The sequence below is a fragment of the Chiloscyllium plagiosum genome, unplaced genomic scaffold (genome assembly GCF_037043375.1).
Source record: "Chiloscyllium plagiosum isolate Xiang-an unplaced genomic scaffold, Cpla_swu_hap1 HiC_scaffold_3, whole genome shotgun sequence".
Lineage (NCBI taxonomy): Eukaryota > Metazoa > Chordata > Chondrichthyes > Orectolobiformes > Hemiscylliidae > Chiloscyllium > Chiloscyllium plagiosum.
Window position 1 is genome coordinate 58547116 of NW_028270141.1, and position 25050 is coordinate 58572165.

A 25050-nucleotide genomic window follows, 5' to 3' on the forward strand; every position below is an offset into this window, starting at 1 on the left:
GGATATGCAGGTCTTTGGACTCCTCCATCGTCAGACCACAACAAAACGACGGTTGGAGGAAGAACGCCTCATCTTCCGCCTAGGAACCCTCCAACCACAAGGGATGAACTCGGATTTCACCAGTTTCCTCATTTCCCCTCCCCCCCCCCCCCCGTCTCAGTCAAATCCATCGAATTCAGCACCGCCTTCCTAACCTGCAATCTTCTTCCCGACCTCTCCGCACCCACCCCAGTCTGATCTATCACCCTCACCTTGACCGCTTTCCACCTATCACATTTCTGACGCCCCTCCCCCAAGTCCCTCCTCCCTACCTTTTATCTTAGCCTGCTGGACAAACTTTCCTCATTCCTGAAGAAGGGCTTATGCCCGAAACATCGATTCTCCTGTTCCCTGGATGCTGCCTGACTTGCTGCGCTTTTCCAGCAACACATTTTCAGCTGGGACCAAAGTAGGTCCACTAAATGACAAAATTTGGAGATATATACTGGAATTAAGCACCCAACTAAAAGGGATGTGTAAATTAGTAACTGAGAAATAAGCAAAAGGACAAGGTGTACTCGAAACCTTTCCTGAGGTCCGAGCAGCTGGGAGCTGCGTCCTTGTACAAACCCTGCCTGACAAGCCAGGCTTTGACCCAAAATGAAATGGACTGTACCAAGTTACAATCAGTGGTAACACTTGTGCCTGTATAGACAAAAGGAGAAAAGGCACGTCGGAAGCACTGGACCCAACTCAAACCGTATAAAGACTCCTGTGAACGAACTAATATGATTGACCGTCCGCCAGGCACAGACAGGAACTGTGAGCAAGACAGTGACCAAGGGGAGAGCACTGAGACCACAACCAAGCATACTACAGAGGCCCGGATAAAACTGCTGACAAGACACACAAATCACCTACTGTTGCTGACCTCCGAGTACCATTGTAAAAAATAAAGGCACACTGACTATTAATCTAATTTAACTTTAAGCGTGTACATACTTGATTACATGTTTGCTTATATATTACTGTTTCTAAATGTTGCGATAGCCAGAAATCTGTCAGGATTTGAGGATTATCTCTTTTACAAAACCCACCTTACATGGGAACCAAACTGTCTGTATCCATTGACGCAATTGGTTGACTCCTTATTTGTGGCCACCCCCGTGTGAACCCCTTCCAACTGATACACAATAGATACCTCGGGCACAGCAACGTAAGGGACAGCAACAAAAATACAAAAGGGTGGGTGTGTAGATTTAGTCAAGCCCACTGGCCCATGGGGCCAGCTGCCCCAAGAAGGGGAGGGACGGACCTATTTAAACATTGCTGATTGCCCACTCTGTTTCACGGGGCAGGGATGGGGATGTGTTTATGCCCTGGTACCTAGAAACAGACGAGAATTCTGCGCTGATTGGCAGAACTGGGATCAACATTGGGATATGGGCCTTTGGGATCTCAGTCTTTGGGGGGTGGGGCAGTAGGGGTGCTCAGTGCTAAAAACTGAAACTACAATCTTGGGAAACAATACATAAATGGCTCTACAATCAACCAATGGGGAATTGGCTGAATTCAGACTTTGTGCAGCAGACACGTTACACAGTGGATTATCAGTTAACCCAGCAAGGGGGAGTATGTACAGTCATTGGTGACAAGTGTATAATCCATTCATTTATGAATCTTAACAATATTACTCAGATGATCAAAAACATTCGGATCAGCTAGGTGACTTCAGACAAGGAGCCACAGGAGGTGATAGCTGGCGAGAATGGCTGATAGGCAAACCCTGGTGACCCTATTTGTTGTTCTTATTTCACTCATACTGGTATTCTGCCAAGGCCTCAGATGTTTAAAGCTTTGCTGCAAGGTGTAACGGACGCGGGCTGTGCTAGGAGCAAGCGTCACCACAGAAGAGCCCCCAACGAAACCTGCATTCCTTGACACTACCTCTGTGGGAAATCTCTGAAGTCGCCTCCTTCACCACAAAAGGGGAGTGACGTGGGCGTTGACATGGGGCATGCCGACACGGGGCACACAGACACAAGATGGCAGCTGAACCATAAATTGGTAACTTAGCACACAAGATGGCCGCTGAGTTGGTACATGAAAAAATACAGCAAAGCAAGCACAGATACTGCCTGAGGCTAACAGGATACCAGCACAATAGACACAGCATAGATGATTAGTTTAAGACGGGTGGGGGAGAGAATACACTCGATAACGTCTACTGCCTGCTGAAGTGTCTGAGCCCAGCCACCACCTTCGATAGAAATGTTAACTGAGACTGCTTGCGTCCAAGTGTTAATACTTCAGATCTGGAAAAAGATCTTCCTTCTCAGAATGATCAAAACCACTGAAACTGACAATGATTTTGTAATGTTTCTGTAAACAAACCATGCTGTACAAACAATGACTTGATACTTGGACTATTATACCACAAAATGTATAAAATATCATGACGAGAGTGACAGGAAGCTCGCAGCTGAGAGCTGTGGTGACGAACATTTTTCTCTCTCTCTCTCTCTGGAGCTCCGATTTCTTTGTACAATAAACTTTGTCGTTGAATCCCGATTATGACTCTGAGACTGGTAATTTTCCCCACAACAGTACAAATTGAAAAATTCACTGTTTGAGGTACAGCTCTTTACATCTTATGAATCATGTGCACTTAAAGTGTACTGACTTGCGTGTTTTATCCTAGAACACTTGAAGTATTCAATTTTATAATTTCTTTTGGTAGGTATCACCAATTTTCAAAATGAAAACAGTTGTAAGGAATGGAAATTTCAGTAAATTGATTGAATATATAAGATTTTAAGCAAGGTTTTAAAAGACATTTTTACTTATTGTAAAGGATCTAAAAAGGAGAATGCTTTTGAAGACAACTTATTAAAAGGAAAAGATGCTGGACATTCAGAATTTCAGGTAAGTGTTTTTTGTCGATTTAGCCTGTAAAGTCATAATTCCTACCCTGCAGTACCAACATTGAATTATTACATGTGAGGACCTGTCCTGCTCCCCAGTATGCCATGTTTCTTTTTTTATATAGTTTCATGTGTTATAGAGGACTAGCAATTAAGCTGTAGCAAGAATTGTGCTGTACATTAGGAATGTTTTGTAGCTGTCATTTCCACTTTGGATATAATAGACCTGAAAAACTTTTAAAATCATTTTTCATATTGTTTTCTTTCCTTTCTAAAGGTGGGGACATGCTATGGTACAGGTTACTCAGGCACTTATGACTCTTTGACACTTCTGTCTAGATTAGATTAGATTCCCCACAGTGTGGAAACAGGCCCTTAGGCCCAACAACTCCACACCAACCCTCTGAAGACTAACCCACACAGACCCCTATATTTACCCCTGACTAAGGCACCTAACTCTGGGCAATTTAGCATGGCCAATTCACCTGACCTGCACATCTTTTGTGATTGTGGGAGGAAACGAGAGTATCCGGAGGAAACCCACGCAAACACGGGGAGAATGTGCAAACTCCACACAGATAGTTGCCCAAGGTAGGTATCGAATCCAGGTCCCTGGCACTGTGAGACAGCAGTACTAACCACTAAGCTACCGTGTCACCTAGTTTGGCTTTTCATTGAGTGATCTTGAACATTGCCTATCAGCAGGGTATTGCTGCAACTTTAGTCATTTGGTTCATTGATATTATTGACTTTCAGACATGCTGCTGCGTACGTCACTTATTTTCACCTTTCTTTGTATGGCTCGTGTTCAATCACTCGACTCCAGCAATCAGTATTAAAATGTAGCTTCCGTCAGTTGTCTCCTTTTCTTCTGTAGTTGCGTCTTTCACTCTTTAACTTCCAACCTGTTTTTTGACTGCACTGAGAATAATTTATGGTATTTAACTATAATAGTTAAATACCATAAATTATACTTCAACAAAATTATGAACTGTGGATGCTGGAAATCTGAAACTAAAACAGCTGGAGAAACACAGCAGGTCTGGCAGTATCTACAGAGAGAAAACAGTGTTAATATTGCTAGGTCAGTAACCCTTCTTCAGAACGGAACTCCAGTTTTCTCTCCACAAATGTTGCCAGAGGTGCCAATTTTTCCATCCATTTCTATTTGTTTTGCATTATACTTCAGTTTGGCTCAGCTACGTCACATTTCATAGAATATACAGCTTAGAAACAACTCATTTTGCCTAACTGCTCTATATTTGGAGTCCATAGCCATTCATATTCCTTTTATTTAACACAATCAGCATACCAAACTGTTGCCTTCTCCCTCATGCTCATTTAGACCCACCTAATTGCCTCTGTAACTTTCATGTATTGCGATAAGTTCTTTGAAATACTAGTGCACCTGTCTAGTTGGTTATCTGGAAAAACATTTGCCTGCAAGGATGATAAAGGTAACTCGTTTGAAAAAGCTGACTAGTGACACATCAAGTTAATAACCATCCACTTTAAGTGGAAGGCATTGGTTGGTTGCCTTGATCTATTCTGGAAGTGAAGATAATTCGGCATGACATGGAGAAGCCCAAGATCTATGTTTGACAGCAAGTTCATTTTTGATCTGACAGTTCAACTCCTCCTCAGGATCATATTCATGATTAATCATGATAATGGAGTCCAGAAGAAAGGGTTGAACTATTGGTTAAATATTACAATGGGCACCATTTTCTTCTCCCCAAAACTGCACAGGATTGTTATTAGCAACAGGTCTACACCAAGGCAACAAGTACTGAGTGCCAATTTTACAGTGGCCATTTTCAATATTGCATAGCTTGGCTTATTGAACATAAACACAAAAGCAAATGGGAAATTTTAATATCCCAGAACCTCAAGCCTAAAAATGAAGAGCAAAAAATGGAAACCCTCTGGAAATGTAGTTACTTTTGTTTATACCAGGGCAAGTTGAGGAGGTGAGTCAGGTGAGCAACATGTTCACTTGAAGCAGGTCAGTAACATTACACCTGAATAATGACACCTACCACATCTATGTCTGCAGCCACCTTATGCGGATTTCCAAAACTATTAAAATCTGCTCATTGCTCAGTTTGGAGTCCACCAGGGCCACTCGGCTCCTGACCTCATTTACAGCATTGGTCTAAATTTGGAGAAATGAGCTGAATTCCAAAGGTGAGGTGAGCGTGACTGCCCTTGATGTCAGAACAGCATTTGACATTAAGGAGCACTCTCAAAACTAGAGTTAATGGGAATTAAACATTTTTTGGAGTCATACCTGGCACAAAAGAAAATCATTGTGGTTGTTGTAAGTTAATCATCTCAATCCCAGGACATTTCTGCAGTAGTTTCTCAGTAGTGTGCTTGGTCCAACGACCTTCACCTTCTAGAATGCCCTCCTGCCATCATATGGTCCACTGTAAGAATGTTTTCTGATGATTTCACAAGGTTCAGTACCATTTTTGACACCAGGTACTGAAGCACTACATATCTGTATGCAGCAAGACCAAGATGATATTCATGCTTAAGCTGATAAATAGCAAGCATGCATGCAAGCAAGCAGTTCATGTCACTCAACTGTCACTACCTCCAGCAAAACTGAATCTAACTATCACCTCTTGACATTCAATTTTAAGAGCATTGCTAAATGCCACTATCTACATCTACATCTACTTTTATATCTTTCCCCTCTCACCCTATTGACCAGACTGAAATGGACTTACCATATTAAGAACAGTGGTTTCAAGAACAAGCCAGAAACTTGAAATCCTATGATGAATAGCTTACCTCCTGACTCCTTAGTGTCAGTGCTCCCTCTACAAGGGTCAAATCTGGATGGGTGCAGCTCCATCAATAGAATCATAGAATTGTAGAGATGTACAGCACGGAAACAGACCCTTCGGTCCAACCCGTCCATGGTGATCAGATATCCCAACCCAATCTAGTCCCACCTGCCAGCACCCGGCCCATATCCCTACAAACCCTTCCTATTCATATACCCATCCAAATGCCTTTTAAATATTGCAATTGTACCAGCCTCCACCACTTCCTCTGGCAGCTCATTCCATACACGTACCACCTTCTGTGAAAAAGTTGCCCTTTAGGTCACTTTTATATCTTTCCCCTCTCACCCTAAACCTATGCCCTCTAGTTCTGGACTCCCCAACCCCAGGGAAAAGACTTTGCCTATTTACCCTATCCATGCCTTTCATAATTTTGTAAACCTCTATAAGGTAATCCTTCAGCCTCTGACGCTCCAGGGAAACAGCCCCAGCTTGTTCAGCTCTCCCTGTAGCTCAGATCCTTCAACCCTGGCAGCATCCTTGTAAATTTTTCCTGAACCCTTTCAAGTTTCACAACATCTTTCCGATAGGAAGGAGACCAGAACTGCATGGAATATTCCAACAGTGGCCTAACCAATGTCCTGTACAGCCGCAACATGACCTCCCAACTCCTGTACTCAATACTCTGACCAATAAAAGGAAAGCATACCAAACGCCGTCTTCACTATCCTATCTACCTGTGACTCCACTTTCAAGGAGCTATGAACCTGCACTCCAAGGTCTCTTTGTTTAGCAACACTCCCTAGGACCTTACCATTAAGTGTACAAGTTCTGCTAAGATTTGCTTTCTCAAAATGCAGCACCTCGCATTTATCTGAATTAAACTCAATATTCAACGACCTCAATCTCATCCAGGACAAAGCAGCCTGTGGCCCTGTTCCCCACTTTCAACATTTTATGCCTTCATTATGTATAGTAGTAGCAACGTGACCATCTGCAAGATTCACTGCAGTAACTCATTGAGGCTTCACCAACAGCAGCTTCTAAACTGACTGTGATCACTTTAAAGGACAACAGCAGCAGCTGCATGGGAACACCACAATCTGCAAGTTCCTCTCCAAGCCATACATCATTCTTACTTCGAGCAGTATTGTTAGTCCTTCACTCTTGCTGCGTCAAAATCCTGGGATCCTTTCTTAACAGCACTAGGGTATCCCTATGCCACAATGAATGCAGCAATTCCAGAAACCAGCTCACCATGAAATTTTCTGCGGTAGTGAAAGATGTGTGATAAATGCTGACATAGCCATCAGTGCCACGTATGAAGTAAAAAAGGCACCACTACTCAACAGTCAGCCTCTAAATCCTACTCACTGTTGGGAAATAGAGGCATTTCAAATGAGATTAGGCTGTTTAATTCAGTATATCCCTTGTGCTTCCTGCATTTCTGGATTTCCTATCTGCTGCAATCCTCACTTCCTTCTAAATGTCAGTGCTCTTGAGACTGAAGTTGGCTTTGCCTCATCACATACCCTCCATTATACTTCTAAGTTTTTTCAGTCGGAGCTGAAAAATTATTAGACATCTAATAGTAGAAACTAATGAAAGGCTGAGTAAAGAGAAATGATATAACAAATGAGTAAGTTAAACATATGGCTCTCTGGCCACCAAATTAAAGATAACTTGGAATTTATTAATAAATCTTGGAAGACAATTTTAAAATCTCTCCAACTGACTGGGTGGCTGATTTGGTCAATGTGGAATCACATTGATCTTGAATGGAACACAATCAGGTAGATTGCATAATGAGTGGGAGTTCAGTTGCTTTCAGTCAATTAGGATAGTAATGACATCTTAATGATAAATTGTACAGGAGACACAATGCGTCATAAACTTCATTCTTGCTGACGTTTCAGCTTTGCTCTGCTGAAAAATTGTAAATGTTAAAGTGCGAATTTTAAGATTTTAGAATTTTTAAAATAACCCGCATATTGTTCACCTTTCTAATTTTCACATTTCTTTATTGAATTTGTGACATTTATGATGTTTTAATGTTGCAGTATAATTTCATATTTGTTACTTACAAAAATACATTTTTCCAGACAACTGAACTTCCTGAAGAGGAATTAGAACCTAGAATACAAAAGATAAAGATCACCTTGGGAAATGAGAAGTATGTGTGGTTTACTGGATTGTATAAAGTGTTTTGATTTAAAATTCTGAATTGGGCATTTTACTCCTCTCTTTAAAGATAATGTTTTCTCTTTTGGGTTTCTACTTACCTCTCTTTCAGATTTCCCTCTAATCTTTAATGAAAATGTTCATTTGTCATGCATTTTTGCTTAGAGTTAGCGCCAACGTGAAATATAATGTAACTTTTGAGTTGTTGTGATGTGCAGTGCTTTGCCTGAAAATGTGGTGGGTGCACTTTCAAAAGGGAATTGGGTAAATACTTAAACGTAAAACCTTTCTCAGGCTATGGGGAAAGAGGTGAAGAATAAATAAGTTAGATGATCCTACCAACGAACCAATGGCAGCATTCCATAACAAAATGAATTGTCGAGAAGCAATGTACACATTTCCATTTTATGCCCAAAAGTCACTTGTACCACTTGTACATTGCAATGTTTTACAGCACAGAAACTAGCTATTCTACCTGTCTGAATGATGCAAATATTTATGCTTCACATGAGCTGTCTACTACAGGTTACTTTTGTCGGATCTTTCCTTTTATTTCTTTGACTCTCCTATTCTTAAATACATCTATTTGTTCCACGGACTACTTGGGGCAGTTCGTTCCGCAGACTAACCATGGTGGAAAACAATGTATCTCCTGAAATCACTGCTGAATTTATTAGTGACTATTTTATGTTTATAAGCTCTATTTCATGCATTGCAGTAAACGGAAACATTTTAAATAATTCGTGGGGTTGTCCAGCAATGCTTTCAGTTAAAATACTCTTTCTGAACCAGGTATCCTTCTTCTTTGTGTTTGTTTTAATAACAAAATGTTTACCTTTTTTCCTAGAGATAAACAGTACAAAAGTAACTTTGTTACCAAGGACAGCCAAGAAGAGTCTTTTAGTGATGCTTCATCCTCAACATCAGATGATAAGGTTAATGGAGAGGATAATGGACAACTGGCAATTAGAAAGCCAAGATACTGGTTAGAAATGAAGGGGATGGAAGCATATGTAGAAAAATGCAAGCAGAAAGGTAAATTACGATTTTTGTTCGTAATTGTGTACTTCGCACACAATCTCCGTTTTTTTTCTTTCATAAACTTGCAGGTGGGCAAATCATTTTGAATAATCAGCAGGTATGAAGTTAAAGATTATATTGCCTGCATAGTATGGAAGTGGCACTTCTCTGGAGGTGTTTATTTATAATTCCGTCACCTGCATTCTTGATTATCCAAAAACGATTTTGTGGAAGTTAGGAATTAGTTTTGTGTAAATGATCTAAAATCTAACTTCAGGTTTTGAACTAGCTTTTTGCAGATTCTGAGCTGTAGCTTTGAATTCAGAAAATGAACAGTAGTTATCTCCATGCATAATAACTGAGAGGTTTGCTGTCCATCAAGCTAACTGTTGTGTACCAGCATGAGTCATGGCTCAGTCCTTTAAAACATAGATATAATTAATTTTTTTAAGTCATAGGAAATCTGTATCCACATATGAAAAATATTCTTGGAATTTATATCGGCAAAATACTCACCAAAGTACACTATACTTTGGGTGGGAAGAAGAACTCCATGATGCTGTTTAACAGAACTCTACGAAGTTACATTTAAATCGGTTGAGTTTTCAGGAATCATAATTGCTGTGCAGTTTCAAGAAATGCAGAACGTACTTTGCTCAGGCAGGATTAATAGAGAGAAAGAAAGCTGATATCTCAGATTTCTCTTCAAAAAAATTAAAAGCTAGAGATTTAACATCTTTTAAAGCAAGACAGAAGTGAGAAATCTGTCTTAGAGTGCAAGCAGGAGAAATTAATTGACATTAGGCATAGAGCATTTAAAGAAAATGATAATCAGACAAGTCAAGGGAACACAAGTAGTTCAAGAGGAATTATAAATGCTACCAACAGAAAAATCACCAACTGCCCGGGGTAGGAGAGGGATAGGGACAGGGACAGATGATTATAATCCAAACTCATTGCTGTTAAGTCCAAAAAAAAGGTTAGGAAGTACCTAACCAGAAGTTGAGGTGTTGGTTCTTGTGCTTCCATTTGATTTTTGTTGGAGTAAAGAGGCCAAAGTCAGAAGTTTAATTGGGACATAGATTTGAAATGACAGGTGTCCGGAAGCTCAGACAAACTTTTTTTTTCTTTGCTTACTTTGGCACTGTGTCTCACGTGCATGTGGTGCCCTCCCCTCCGGCACATGTGAGGTGATCCCCACCACCCCCACCAGCGTATGTGCTCCTCTGGCGAGTGTGGGAAGTGCCCCCCCTCCCAAAACACCCCAGCGAATGCGTGTGTAAGGCACACCCCCCCCTCCCCCCGCCCCGTTACGACACTGGGCAAACCCTCCTGCTAAATTTAAAACCAGCAACACAGAAAAGCTTTATCCCGTGCAGTAATCTGTAAAAGTTCGAGTGGCCAAGAACTATTTAAAGTAAAACTTAACTTTATTTCTTAAAGTATAACAGTGAATAATTAACTAACAACTACGTACCATTGCTTATGTAACCCACCTGTTACCTTCTCTCCTATAATACCAGTCCAACGAAACTCCCAATTAAGATTTACAAAACAACGCTTCTTATCTCAAAACCGGACAGCTTTCGGTTCTTGTCTTTAGATTTTCCTATGTCATCTTTTCTTCTGGTTAGGAATTTTTGCTTTCCAGGTTTTTGATCGAAAAGGTGTCTTTTTAAAAGAATTATTTTTCAGGCAGTCTGTTTACATGCTATGTTGTGGCAGTTCTCCTCTCAACTGTTCAATTTTCCCCGGTCTTATACTCCAGAGCATCAGATTGTGTCATTGGCTCTCAAGATTGTCAATAAAACTCAATTCAAACTTGATTGGAGTTTGATATGTTTCGGGTATAATTTAAACCGATTGGCCGAATTTGAATTTGTTTTTGTCTCCAAGCAATGAACTAATCGAGTTGTTCGACTCAGTGTTACATTGTTACCTTTTTGAGTACACTTGGTGCTGTGTCCGGTAGATCTGCTGCTTTTAACTCTCTTTAAGTACAGCTACATAACAACCCCCACCAGCCAACACCCCCACCAACCCCTCATGGCAACCTGTGATGTGCCCTCCCCTCTCCTCGATGTGCACCCTCCTCGTGGAACCCAGACCATTTAGTACACTGTCACTGACAGGTCTGCATAAAAACAGCAAGTCATTATTGTAGGTGAGTTGTTTTGTCCGGTAATGTAGCAATGTGTTGTTTCAGCGTAATGCTTTTAACATTTGACCTGTTTAAGAAGAATATGGTGTGGACTTGTTGGGCCAAAGGGCCTGTTTCCACATGGTAGGGATTCTGTGACTCTATTCTAAATCTGCTGAAAGTTTTGTACCAGCTGCTGATGTGGGAAGGATGATGGCATGTTTGGTGTGATAGAGAAGGACTACACTCGTGGTTCCTACATTACAACAGAATTTTATTGGAATAAAATGCTTTAGGAAGTCATAAGATTGTAAAAGGTGTTTTATAAATGCGAGTTCATACATTCTTTAAAGTTGAAGCTAAAACAATTTATCCAAGCTGAGTGGAGCAACTTTAACTTTGCACCAGCTGGTGTATACTTGACCGAATTATTTGATTTTCTGTGTCTCTTCTGCTTTGCAGTCTTTAAGCACAAATGACTCCAAGCGAATGAAGCAACACCTATTTGCTCCTGTTCATGACCTAAAGGCCTGCGTAGTATTGATTTCGTATGATATGTGCTAAATTTGAATAAGTAAATTTTCTGGTCATGAATGTTTAACTTAATTGTGAAGATTATGTATAAAACCGCATTCTTTTTATTTGCACATCGGATCTGAGCATTGATAGCCTAGGCCCATCCCTACTAGAGCTGGAGCGTATGGTGGTAAACTGCCTTCTTGTCCTGAGAATGTAGAGGCTCCAACAATGTATGTCTCAGAATTTTGAGCCAATTGTAGTCAAAGGAACAGCATTCTGACTTTGAATGTGGCTTGGTGGGAAGTTTGTAGGTGATGCTGTTCCAATGCATCTGCTGACCTGTCCCTCTAGAGGGTAGACATTGTGGATATTGGAGTAGCTTTAGATTAGATTGGATTCCCTACAGTGTGGAAACAGGCCCTTCGGCCCAACAAGTCCACACCGACCCTCCGAAGAGCAACCCACCCAGACCCATTTCCCTACTTTTACCCCTGACTAATGCACCTAACACTACGGGCAATTTAACATGGCCAATTCACCTAACCTGCACATCTTTGGACTGTGGGAGGAAACTGGAGCACCTGGAGGAAACCCACACAGACACAGACAGTTGCCCGAGGCGGGAATTGAATCCGGGTTCCTGACGCTGTGAGGCAGCAGTGCCAGCCACTGAGTTATTGCGGTACATCTTGTGGATGGTGCACACAACAACAACTGTGGATCAGTGGTGAAGGGAATAAATGATGAGGTGCTAATTAGTGGGATGCCTTTCCTTGGATGGTGTTAAGTTTTTTTTGTGTTGTTGGAACTGGACTCATCCAGGCAAATGGGGAGTATTCCATCACACTCCTGACTTGTGACATGTAGCTTGTGGACAGGCTTTGGAGAGTGGGATGTCAGTTGTATATTTGTATTCTGTTGTCTTAGCCCATTTGTAGATTTGAAATATTTCTTTGCAAAACTACAAAATTGTTCAAAAGTTAATCTGGTAATCTTTCTCAGTAGTGAGCAAACCTGTGCAAAAGAAGAGGAAAATGGATACTGTTGACACCGAATTCCCCAGGAAAGGAAGAAAGCTTACAGGTACAGAATTTTTGGCATGTTTTCTAAGGTGGTTAAAGCCTACTATCTTGTGTATGAATCTTGCTCTGCTCTAGGTTGTTCTTTATTTTTTAAACACGACAAGTAGTTTTCTTGTTTAATTTTGGATCCCATCTGGATATATGCTTCTCAAACTAAATCTGTGCTGCTTTATATGCAATTACAACTCCTTTAAAATTATATTTGCCCCATTTCACAATTTAAGACAAGGATCTGGCAAAAGAATGACGCGATAAGTTACAGATTTTGTCGTTATTATAATTTATCACCTGGTATGTGTAAAAGAAATTAACTATTCAGACTACCATTTTCTTTATTGTGGTTGCCAAATAAGGAATATAACTGGAGGAGCATATTTCACGGAACAAGCTATTAGTAAAAGGTTTCTAAAGATGCTTTCTAGGGAAATATAAAAACTCTATTCTGGATGAGGTAAGAGTGGTATAATCTTTATAAAGTTTGTGGCTACACTGAGGAAATTGCCATGGAAATGTGGCAACCTCTGATAAACATGGAATTTTTGGATACAAATTGGAATGTTTGGAAACACAATGGTTTTCAGTTGAATACAACTGGGTTTATGTTCAAAGCACACCTGAATAATGGAGAGTACAAATCTAACTCAGATGTTGCTTTAATATCCATTTATCCGGAATGTATGTTTGTTTGTTTTCATCAAGTAATTGGTCTAATTTCCCACCTACCCTCCTTTTAACCTCCTCGAGATTTCCACCCCCACCGCAAACCCTACTGCATATTCACTGCCTTGCTGCATATTCACCAGCCGCTCTGACCTTCAACTCTGAGGCCAAATGGTCTATCCTCAGTAAAGGGCTCACATTCATGCCCCTCCACACCCACCTCAGTGGGTTCCATGCCCGCCACAACGTGGAGCTCTTTTTCCACTGCCTCCACTTTCGTACAGCCTTCTTCGATAAAGATTTCCAAAGACCCATTCTCCCACCTCCAATCTTCCTCTTGGACATCCACTTCTGGCCTCTTACACACTCTAAACCTTTTTATTGTTGACTACTGATGCGACATCAAACACCTTGATTTCTCCACCTCTCCTCAATCTCGCCCCCTCCGAACATGCAGCACTCCACTCTCTGCACCAATCCCAATTTCACCATCAAACCTACTGATAATGGCTGGGCGGTGGTAGTCTGCAGGATAGACCTCTACGTCGCAGAGACCGAACACTGGTTCTCCGACACCATGACCCCAGCATGGCTCATCAAGCCATTATTTCTCATGCTGTCCATGACCTCGTCACCTCCAGTGATCTCCCCTTCAATTCAATTCTTCACACTTTCTCCAAATCCAGGGGGATAGCCATGGGCACTTGCCCCAGCTATGCCTGCCTGTTTGTTGGTCATGTTGAACATTGCCTCTTTGGTATGTATGCAGGAACTGTTCCCCAATTCTTCTGCCATTACATCGATGACTATTGGTGTTGCATTCTGAACCCAGGCTGAACTGAAGTAGTTCATCAACTTTGTCGACAACTTCCACCACACCTTCAAATTCACTTGGTCCATCTCAGACGCCTCCCTCCCCTTTCTTGCCCTGTCTGTTTCTATCCTGACAATTTATAGATTAACATTTATGATAAATGCCGAGCATCCCAGATGTAATTTTACTTCCAACAATGTTCTTTTTCCGCATGCTGTCATCCAGACAGCCCTCCATTGCACCTCTTCCATTCCCTGCTCCAATGCTCTAAACCTCCCCCCACCAAACATCATAAAGATAAGGTTGTCCTTATCCTCACTTTCCACCCCACCAGCCTCCACATCCAAGTATTAACTTCAAATACTTGCTCCAACCCCAATTAGACACTATCACCCAGAACATCTTCCCCTCCTCACCCCTCTCTGGCTTCTGCAAGGACCGTAATCCTTTGTCACTGCTTGGTTCATCCACACTACCCACCAACCCATCCAGCATCTTCCCTGTAACCGAAAAAAATGCATCACCTGCCTGTACACTACCTCCCTCACCACCATCTAGGGCTCAAAAGTCCTTCCAGGTAAGACCCGTGGTTCTCCTGCATCTCCTCCAACTGCTGCATCCGGTGCTCCCGATGTGGTTTCACTACATTGGTGAGACCAAATGTAGATTCAGTGACTGTGTTTCACTAAGGATTGTTATTGGGCCCTAAGGAGCCAGCCTGACACCCCTGGTCACTGCCCTTTTCCATTCCCTCTCCCACTCCCCATTTGACATGTCCATCCTTGGCCTCCTCCATTGCTACAGATTGCAAATTGGAGGAACAACACTTCCTCTTCTGCCTGGGCAGCCTACAGCCCAGAGTATGTAACATTTGAGTTCTCCAACTTCAAATAACTTACGCCCCATCCCCAGCTCCCTTTCCAGCCCTGTTTCCTCCCTTTCCTTCTACCTCTCACCTCACTGCTTCACTATCACCCCACCCCTAACCTAATCCCATGTCCAGCCCTTACTCTCCTCCCCGCCTCTTTGACCTACCCTTTATCCGACCATTTTTCTTTCCTAACTATCTGCTCCATTCTTCCCACTGATCTATCACAATAACTCCCACCTCATCCACCTATTGCTATCCCATCTACCTTTCCCCCAGCTCTACCCCATCCCACTATTTATTTCTGAGCTCCCTTCCCCCTTCTCAATCCTGATGAAGGGTCCTGACCCGAAACGTTAACCTGTCCACCTCCTGATGCTGCCTAGCTTGCTGTGTTCTCCCAGCCTCCTGTTTGTCTATTTTGAATTTCAGTCTTCTCATCTCGAACTTCAGGGATTGGTGTTTTTCATTAAATTAAGTAAATATTTACTTAATTTAATCATCTAAAATTTATTTTGTTATATGAAGTACATTGTATACACCAACTATTATTAGAATTATGAATTCTGACTTGGTGGGTTAGCACGAGTCCTTTCTCCCTGATACTGGGATTCAAATCAAATCAAGTATGAAGGGACATACTTATAACTGGCTGATGTGAAATTAATTTGAGGGACTGAATCCAGACTGAAATAGCACAAAGCATTTTTTAATTTGTTCTAATTGTAATGTTAGGCCACAAGGTGACTGGTATGATAAGTTGAAGATGTCTTGCTGTTCCAGTGGACACTGTGCCCTTCTGATATTGCAGTTAAAACATATTTAATAAATCAGATTGGACAAAACATTATTATGCATCTCGGCCATACAATAGCTAACCTGGGGACAACGTTTTTTATTTCCTAGAATTTTGAGAAAGGGAGAAATGAGTTTCACCAAAACACGGTTGGTATATTCTTTAAACTTATCACACCTGTGCTTGGAAATGTTTTATTTGCAATGTAGACATGAAAACGTTTGACCCAAAAATGTTGGGAGACACATGACTGAAAAAAATGCCAGAAATATGTTTTGAAAATAAGGGCAAGAATACAACTGATATATTTGACTTCAAACAGGAGACTGAATTATGGATCTGAGCCCTGAAGCAAATGGCTAGAGTGCTCTAACTGAAGCTGCGCCTGGATTTTGCATTCAACAGTGAAGGAACAGTACATACAGTTCATTGCACTAACTGCCGACAGGTTTTCTGTGCTTTCGAATGCAGAGTTGCTATCATCAGGGGCACCATTTACAGGGGATTTGTGGTTGATGAGTTTTGTTTGTATTGCTCAGCCACACACCAGTCAGATTGGAGAACTCTCACTGAGCCTAGTGTTTAGGTCAGCAATTACAAATTAGATTCAAATCACAGACAGAACATTAAATAAGGATTAAGAAAGATCTATTGGATTGAAATAGAAGGGTTTAGAATAAATTCTACATTCTTATTCTGTTGAAATAAGATTCCACACTTGTAAAAAAAAATTTTCAGGATCAAAGAGGTTGTCAAAAATTACAAACAAAAACAGAAGTTGCTGGAAAAGCTCAGCAGGTCTGGCAGTATCTGTGAAGGGAAATCAGAGTTAACATTTTGGGTCTGGTGATCCTTTCTCACAACAGATTTACTGCATCCACAGTTCGTTTGGTTTTGTCAGAATTACAGAATTAATTTCACCCAAGTATAGAAGCTTCAAATCTTTCTGGTAGGTGATTAGTGAATAAGTACCACTTCACAATCTTGTATCAATTTCACTGCTGAGTCTGTTGGTAAGGTCCTGAGGGGGACGTCGACATTGCAGACCAAAGCTTCAGATTTCCTTTCGAGCTGCATCCTGCATGTAGAACTCCTCTTGGAGTTGTTGTCCAGTGTACTTCACTATTAACCTTACTGTTATTAGAATCAGAGTGGTACAGTATGGAAAAAGACCCTTTGGTCCAACTTGTCCATCCGAAATTAATCTAGTCCCATATGTCAGTATTTGGCCTATATCCCTCTAAGGAGAAAGTGAGGGCTGCAGATGCTGGAGATCAGAGCTGAAAATGTGTTGCTGGAAAAGCGCAGCAGGTCAGGCAGCATCCAAGGAACAGGAGAATCGACGTTTCGGGCATAAGCCCTTCCTGAAGAAGGGCTTATGCCCGAAACGTCGATTCTCCTGTTCCTTGGATGCTGCCTGACCTGCTGTGCTTTTCCAGCAACACATTTTCAGCTATATCCCTCTAAACCCTTCCTATTCATATGTCCATCCAGATGCCTTTTAAATGTCCACCTCTGGCAGCTCATTCCAAACATGCACCACCCTCTGCATAAAAAGGTTGCTGCTAAGGTCCCTTCTAAAATCTCTCCCCACCATCTTAAATCAATGTCATCTAGTTTTGGATTCCCCCATCCTGGGGAAATGACCTTGTCTATTCACTCTATTCATGCCCACATGATTTTATAAACTTCTATAACCTCTGAAGGTCCAGAGAAAATAGCCTCAGTCTATTCAGCCTTTTCCTATAGCTAAAATCCTGCTCAAAGATTTACAACATCCCTTGTAAATCTTTTCTGAACACTTTCAAGTTTCATAACAGCTTTCCAGTAGCAGGGAAACCAGAATTGCATGCGGTATTCCAAAAGTGGCCAAACCAATGTCCTGTACAGCTGCAACATGGCCTCTCAACTCCAATGCTCAATGCACTGACCAATAAAGGCAAATATACCAAATGCCTTCTTTACTATGACTCCTTCTACAAATGACTACTACTACAAATGAACTTTCAATGAACTGTGAACCTGCACTGCATTGCTCAACACCATTCCCCAGAGCCTTACACTCTCCAGAGTGTATAAGTCCTCCTCTGATTTGCCTTTCCAAAATGCAGCACCTCACATTTATCTAAGTTAAACTTTATCTGCCAATCCTCAGCCCTATTAGATTATGGTCCTGCTGTTCTGAGGTGGATGAATCCCAGGGATCTGATCAGGTGTACTCTAAACTCTGTGGGAGCTAAAGAAGTTAATGTTGGGCCCCATGCTGAGATACTTGTATTATTGATAACTATAGGTGAGGTGGCAAGAGACTGAACTGCTGGCTAATGTGGTTTAAGAAAGATGGTAAGGAAAAGCCAAGCAGCTATAGACCGGTGAACCTGATAGCAGTGGTGAGAAAGTTGTTGGAGGGGATCCAGAGGGACAAGATTTACATGTATTTAGAAATACATGTTGGGCCGAAGGGCCTGTTGGGATAGGGATTAGGGATAGTCAGCATGGTTTTGTTTGTGGGAAATCATCTCACTAAATTGATTGAGTTTTTTGAAGAAGTAATGAAAAGGATTGATAAGGGCAGAGTGGTGACTTGATCTGTATGGACTTCAGTAAGGTGTTTAACAAGATTCCTGATGGTAGAATGGTTAGCAAGGTTAAATCACATTGAATACAGGAGAACTAACAAAATTTGGCTCGAAAGTTGGAGAGAGGGTGCTGTTAGAGGGTTGTGTTTCAGACTGGAGACCTGAGGCCTGTGACCAGTGCCATAGTGGAAGGATAAATGCTGGATCCACTGCCTTTTGTCATTTATATTGATGTAAGCGGTATTAAAAATAAAGTTGCCATAGTCCTACCGCTGTGTTAAAAAAGACAACTGACCAGTGGGTGGTTCGACCCAAAAGTTGTCATTCTTCGGCTGCAGTGAGAAGTTGAGAAGAAGAGGTCTTCATGTTAACCATAGCTGGTGTGGAAATTGAACCCATGTTGTTGGCGTGTCTCTGCATTACAAACCGATGCCGTATTAACTTCCAAATAAGATTGATTGACTAAGTGAGTAGTCAGACATCTTGTGGTGCTTGAGCGATACTCCGGTCCTTTTTAGTGCTACATATGCAACTAAAATCAGAATCCCTATTGTGTGGAAGCAGGCCATTTGACCCATCAAGATTACACCAGTCCTCCAAAGAGCATGCCACCCAGATTCCCCCCACCCCCCAACTCCGGTTATCCTATCCCTGTAACTCTGCATTTTCCCCAGAATGGGACGATTGGGCGCTGGCGTTTTGGCACGACAGTTTGGGCGCCAGCTAATTGTAGCAGTTTGGGCGCTGACGTTTTGGCACGGCTGTTTGGGCGCCAGCTGATTGCAGCAGTTTGGGCACCGGCATTTTGGCACGGCCGTTTCGGCGCCAGCTGATTTGGCAAGAGCCAATTTGGCAACGCATGTTTTGGCGCTAGGAAAAAAATGTTGATTGATTCATTATCATTCAAAGGTAGAACTTTAAAACATTTTAAAATTGTAACTTTATTGAAAAATAAAAACATTAAATCTGTTAATCACTAAAAACTGTAACGTAGCTTTATTTAGATCATTTAGTAATTATGAGCAAGGCTCCTCAAGTACCCGTTTAATGTTCTCTGATGAAGGTTCCAAATTTCATGGAGAAATAGAGGAGTTTGTCTTGCATTTCCTCATCTGTTCTGACGACCAACATATGTATCTTCAAACCAGTTGAGTAAATCTTGAAGTTCTTGCAGCTGTTCGGTTGCTAGAGCATCCAGATATTCATCGATCTTGTTCAAAGGTACAAAGGCAAGGGCAATAATCATTCTAGCTTTTAACCCGAAATCAGAATCAGTGTTATACAAACTAGTGAACCCCAATCTAGCTAAATGCTTTTCCATATTTTGAGCTAAATGAAAAAAAAATCCTTTTATTTGAACATCAGGGAATATGTCCTTCATAGCACTGTGCGCAGCTTGTTCAAAATCGCAGACGATTGAAGTGGGTTTCAAATTGGGTTCCATTTCTTTCAATAACTCGAACGTTCTCACGTATGTGGTGCGTTGCTTGTTGGGCAAAGGAGCATACACTATAGGGTGAACACCTCTGTTTTTTTGCCAGAATTGCATAAATCTGAGAAAAGAGACTGGGAGAAATACTGAATGTGCCATCGGCAAACCACATATCAGACGTCACGAAGTGTTGGAGCCAGCTCTGTCTTCCGAAGATTAATATCTGGTCAGGACCTGGTCCCTTATCACACAGTAAAACATTTTCTTCCACACCTGGTTGAGGGACATATATTCTGTAGCATTCTGGCACAAATAATTGTTGCAAATCAGTTGGATTGGTGGGGGCGTTCACCATTGAATTATGCTTTCAGCGTATTACTTTTCCTCAAAGCAGACATATTAGGAATGACGGCTAGACTAGCTTGGGATATGTCTGTCAAACATTCATTAATGACTATAGTTAGTGACTTAAAAGTCTCCTTTGCTCTGTTTTTTTCATTTTAATTTTCACAAGTGTAACCTCTAATTGTGCAGCAGAAGCTTCATGCGAATGGCTGTTCAGCTCCCTCACCACCTCTCCAGCTTTAGTATGGAGCTGTGCTTTCCACCGATTTTTTTGCTCACAACGCCAAAATTTCAAGTCGCTGTCAACTTTACTTGTTTTGTCAAAGACGTAGACTTTACCACGCTTTGTTAATACCTCCTCAGCCATCATATGGATAAAACGATTAAAAAATATAAAAAGATGGCAAAAGAACGAAACACTTGTGGCAGCGCACCCGCAGTTAACTCAACTGAGGCTAAGGACTAACTGTAGCCTGAGCAAACAGTTAAACGAGGAGAGAGCTAGTTTTCCTGTTTCCAAATATGTACTAGCTCAATTTATACAAAGGAATACAAAGGAAGTGCAAACAGCAACATACCTATTGGTCTTTTTGAGGCTGCATGCTCAACTACTATATATGAACACACTGAGTACAAAAAAATGCATGCAATTATATGTTCATATGTACAAGTAGTATATTTATGTTGAAATTAAACTCATCTACACCATTCAATAAACATGCATGGTTATTCAACATAACAGATGGTTATATAACAGATATATTGTAATTTTGTTACACTAAAGTATACAGACAGATTTACAAATAAAGAAATGTTCTTAGTACAAAAATGACCGTTGCCAAATGGACTGGCACCAAATAGGTTTGGCGCCAAAATGCCGGTGCCCAAACGGCTGCGCCAAACGTACCAAACCCGCATTTCCCATGGCTAATCTACCTAGCCTGCACATCCCTGAGGAGACGCAGAGGAAACCCATACAGCCACTGAGAATGAGTAAATTCCACACAGCCTGGAACCAAACCTGGGTCCCTGGCTCTATGAGACAGCAGTGCTAACTACAGAGCCATCGTGCCACCCATAATGGCATATACTTTTGTGTGCAGTAGATAACATGTACCTTTCTTTTAGTTTAGAAAACTGAGCTTGGATACATATTACTGTTTCAATTTATGGTACTTCTTATTTACAGTAACAAATAAGCATACTAAAAAGAGAAAATCCTTTAAAGTCAATACCAAAGCACAACAACCAAAATCCAGAAATCGCTGTCGGTATGTGAGAAAGGATTCCCCTTCGTATCCAGCAGGTATGAGGTGAACATAACTTGCCTTGGCAGAGTTTTAATTAAAAAAAGTTATTTTTACTACTACATACAGATTAACCAGGATGCTTGTGGACAGGTCAGATTTCTTTACTACTGTATACCAACTATATGATGTGAGATGTAACCAGCATCATGCTTCATCTGTAATTATTGCTGGAGATGAGCATTCTAGTGTTTTGACTGTACTGCATTGAATTTAAAAGGCTTAATCAATTCATCTTTCACTAGCTGAGCTAGTTAACCTGTTTGTCAACATCTTTTTTTGAAATTTTTGTCTGATCCAGCAGATTGATTCACAGAAATCTACAGCACAAAAAGATTTGATCCATGCTGCTTGCACAGTTCTAAACCAGTGCAAACCAAAACTCATGCGCTGCTTCCCTTTTAGCTTTGCATCTCTTCATATGCTATGGTTGATGCCTCAACCACTCCCTGTTCCAAACCATCTCACATTCTCTCAACATCCATATAATGCTGTTTTTCCCGACACTCATTATCTTAATATTTTAATTTGATAACCTGTCTATGCTGACTTTCCAGACTTTCTATCAAAATCTTTCATTGTTTTAAAATTGTTAATTACTCTCCAACTTCTTTGTCCAGTGACAATAATTCTGGTATTTCTAATTTCAACTCACGATTGTATACTATCATGCCTGGCTGTGAGTGCTCTTTTGATTTGATACACAGGCAGCTTCTTGGATTTACCAAGAATTCTTGATATAAGGAGTGTGTGAAAGGGAATGAGTGTCTCTTGGCAGCAGTTCAAGCCTTTGCTTGAATAGGTTGAAGCCGAGTTGTAGGCCAGATCTCCTTGTCATGGTTGGTGATATTCCAAGTAACGTTTCTGGTGTGGGAGAAGGGTGAAAGTGTTTGTGTATGTCATGAAGGAGCAAAATGAGCGATTATTGATTTCCTGACCTTCCATCGGTTTATTGGTTCTATTCTTACCCTATTTTTTAATCCTGCTTTTTTTTCTTGTAATGAGAAATAGCTAAAGAAGCAAATTAAAAAGCACATGCCTATGTGTGAAGGGCCTATTGTCATGGTATACACTGGTTTCATAGTGCATGATGAGGCTGTGCTCTGCCTGTTTAAAAGGTCACCAGTGGGCTGGGATTATCAACTCTTCCTCTAACTGGGTGTGGACCTGCTCAGGATAATATAAAGGTGAACTAATTAATGGCTTGCACAATCTTCTCAGTTCATTTCAACTCAGGGCATGGTTAGGAACATGGGACTGGGATATCATAGCAATTACAGTAATGTGGCTCAGGGATACATAGGACTGGCAGCTTAATGTTCCAGGATACAAATGCTACAGCAAGGAAAGAAAGGGAGGTCAGAGAGGAGGGGGAGTGGCATTTTTGATAAGGGATACCATTACAGCTGTGCTGAGGGAGGATATTCCCGGAAATACATCCAGGGAAGTTATTTGGGTGGAACTGAGAAATAAGAAAGGGATGATCACTTTATTGGGATTGTATTATAAACCCCCCAGTAGTCAGAGGGAAATTGAGAAACAAACTTGTAAGGAGATCTCATCTATCTGTAAGAGTAATACGGCAGTTATGGTAGGGGATTTTAACTTTCCAAACATTGACTGGGACTGTCATAGTGTTAAAGTTTTAGATGGAGAGGAGTTTCTTAAGTGTATACAAGACAATTTTCTGTTTCAGTATGTGGATGTACCTACTAGAGAAGATGCAAAACTTGACCTACTCTTGGGAAGTAAGGCAGGCCAGGTGACTGAGGTGTCAGTGGGGGAGCATTTTGGAGCCAGCAACCATAATTCTATTCGTTTTAAAATAGTGATGGAAAAGAATAGACCAGATCTAAAAGTTGAAGTCCTAACTTGGAGAAAGGCCGATTTTGACGGTATTAGGCAAGACCTTTCAAAAGCTGATTGGAGGCAGATGTTCGCAGGTAAAGGGATGGCTGGAAAATAGGAAGCCTTCAGAAATGAGATAACAAGAATCCAGAGAAAGTATATGCCTGCCAAGGTGAAAGGGAAGGCTGGTAGGTATTGGGAATGCTGGATGACTAAAGAAATTGAGGGTTTGGTTAAGAAAAAGAAGGAAGCATATGTCAGGTATAGACAGGATAGATCGAGTGAATCCTTAGAAGGGTATAAAGAAAGTAGCAGTATACTTAAGAGGGATATCAGGAGGGCAAAATGGGGACATGAGATAGCTTTGGCAAATAGATGTAAGGAGAATCCAGAGGGTTTTTACAAATATATTAAGGACAAAAGGGTAACTAGGGAGAGAATAGGGCCCTTCAAAGATCAGAGCTGAATATGTGTTGCTGGAAAAGCGCAGCAGGTCAGGCAGCATCCAAGGAACAGGAGAATCGACGTTTCGGGCATAAGCCCTTCTTCAGGACAAAGGCTTATGCCCGAAACGTCGATTCTCCTGTTCCTTGGATGCTGCCTGACCTGCTGCGCTTTTCCAGCAACACATTTTCAGCTCTGATCTCCAGCATCTGCAGCCTTCACTTTCTCCCCTCAAAGATCAGCAAGGTGGCCTTTGTGTGGAGCCACAGAAAATGGGGGAGATAATAAATGAATATTTTGCATCAGTATTTACTGTGGAGAAGGATATGGAAGATATAGACTGTAGGGAAATAGATGGTGACATCTTGCAAAATGTCCAGATTACAAAGGAGGAAGTGCTGGATGTCTAGAAATGGTTAAAAGAAAAGGATAAATCCCCAGGACCTGATCAGGTGTACACGGGAAGCTAGAGAAGTGATTGCTGAGCCTCTTGCTGAGAAATTTGTATCATCCATAGTCACAGGTGAGGTGCCGGAAGACTGGAGGTTGGCTAACATGGTGCCACTGTTTAAGAAGGGTGGTAAAGTCAAGGCAGGGAACTATAGACCGGTGAGCCTGACCTCGAGGGTGGGCAAGTTGTTGGAGGGAATCCTGAGGGACAGGATGTACATTTATTTGGAAAGGCAAGGACTGATTCTGGATAGACAAATGGCTTTGTGCGTGGGAAATCATGTCTCACAAATTTGATTGAGTGTTTTGAAGAAGTAACAAAGAAGATTGATGAGGGCAGAACAGTAGACGTGATCAATATAGAATTCAGTAAAGTGTTCGACAAGGTTCCCCATGGGAGACTGATTAGCAAGCCTAGATCTCATGGAATACAGGGAGAACTATCCATTTGGATACAGAACTGGCTCAAAGGTAGAAGACAGAGGGTGGTGGTGAAGGGTTGTTTTTCAGACTGGAGGCCTGTGACCAGTGGAGTGCCACAAGGATTGGTGCTGGGCCCTCTACTTTTTGTCATTTACATAAATGATTTGGATGCGAGCATAAGAGGTACAGTTAGTAAGTTTGCAGATCACACCAAAATTGAAAGTGTAGTGGACAGCGAAGAGGGTTACCTCAGATTACAACAGGATCAAGACCAGATGGGCCAATGGGCTGAGAAGTGGCAGATGGAGTTTAATTCAGATAAATGTGAGGTGCTACATTTTGGGAAAGCAAATCTTATACACTTAATGGTAAGGTCCTAGGGAGTGTTGCTGAACAAAGAGACCTTGGAGTGCAGGTTCATAGCTCCTTGAAAGTGGAGTCGCA

At 41.4% G+C, this 25050-nt stretch overlaps 1 protein-coding gene across 5 annotated transcripts in view; it reads left to right on the top strand.

Moving 5' to 3' along the window:
• The window catches only part of znf512 (zinc finger protein 512), a 70632-nt gene that overhangs the window by 16140 nt on the left and 29442 nt on the right, over positions 1–25050 (top strand). For 2 of the 5 annotated variants that reach the window (XM_087979741.1, XM_087979729.1), the window contains exons 3-7: positions 2834–2904; positions 7801–7871; positions 8727–8914; positions 12561–12641; positions 21324–21440. In XM_087979741.1, coding sequence (XP_087835867.1) covers positions 2834–2904; positions 7801–7871; positions 8727–8914; positions 12561–12641; positions 21324–21440 — 528 coding nt within the window. The remainder of the gene's footprint in view (positions 1–2833; positions 2905–7800; positions 7872–8726; positions 8915–12560; positions 12642–21323; positions 21441–25050) is intronic. The other 3 variants (XM_087979734.1, XM_087979749.1, XM_087979743.1) reach the window with 3 other exon arrangements.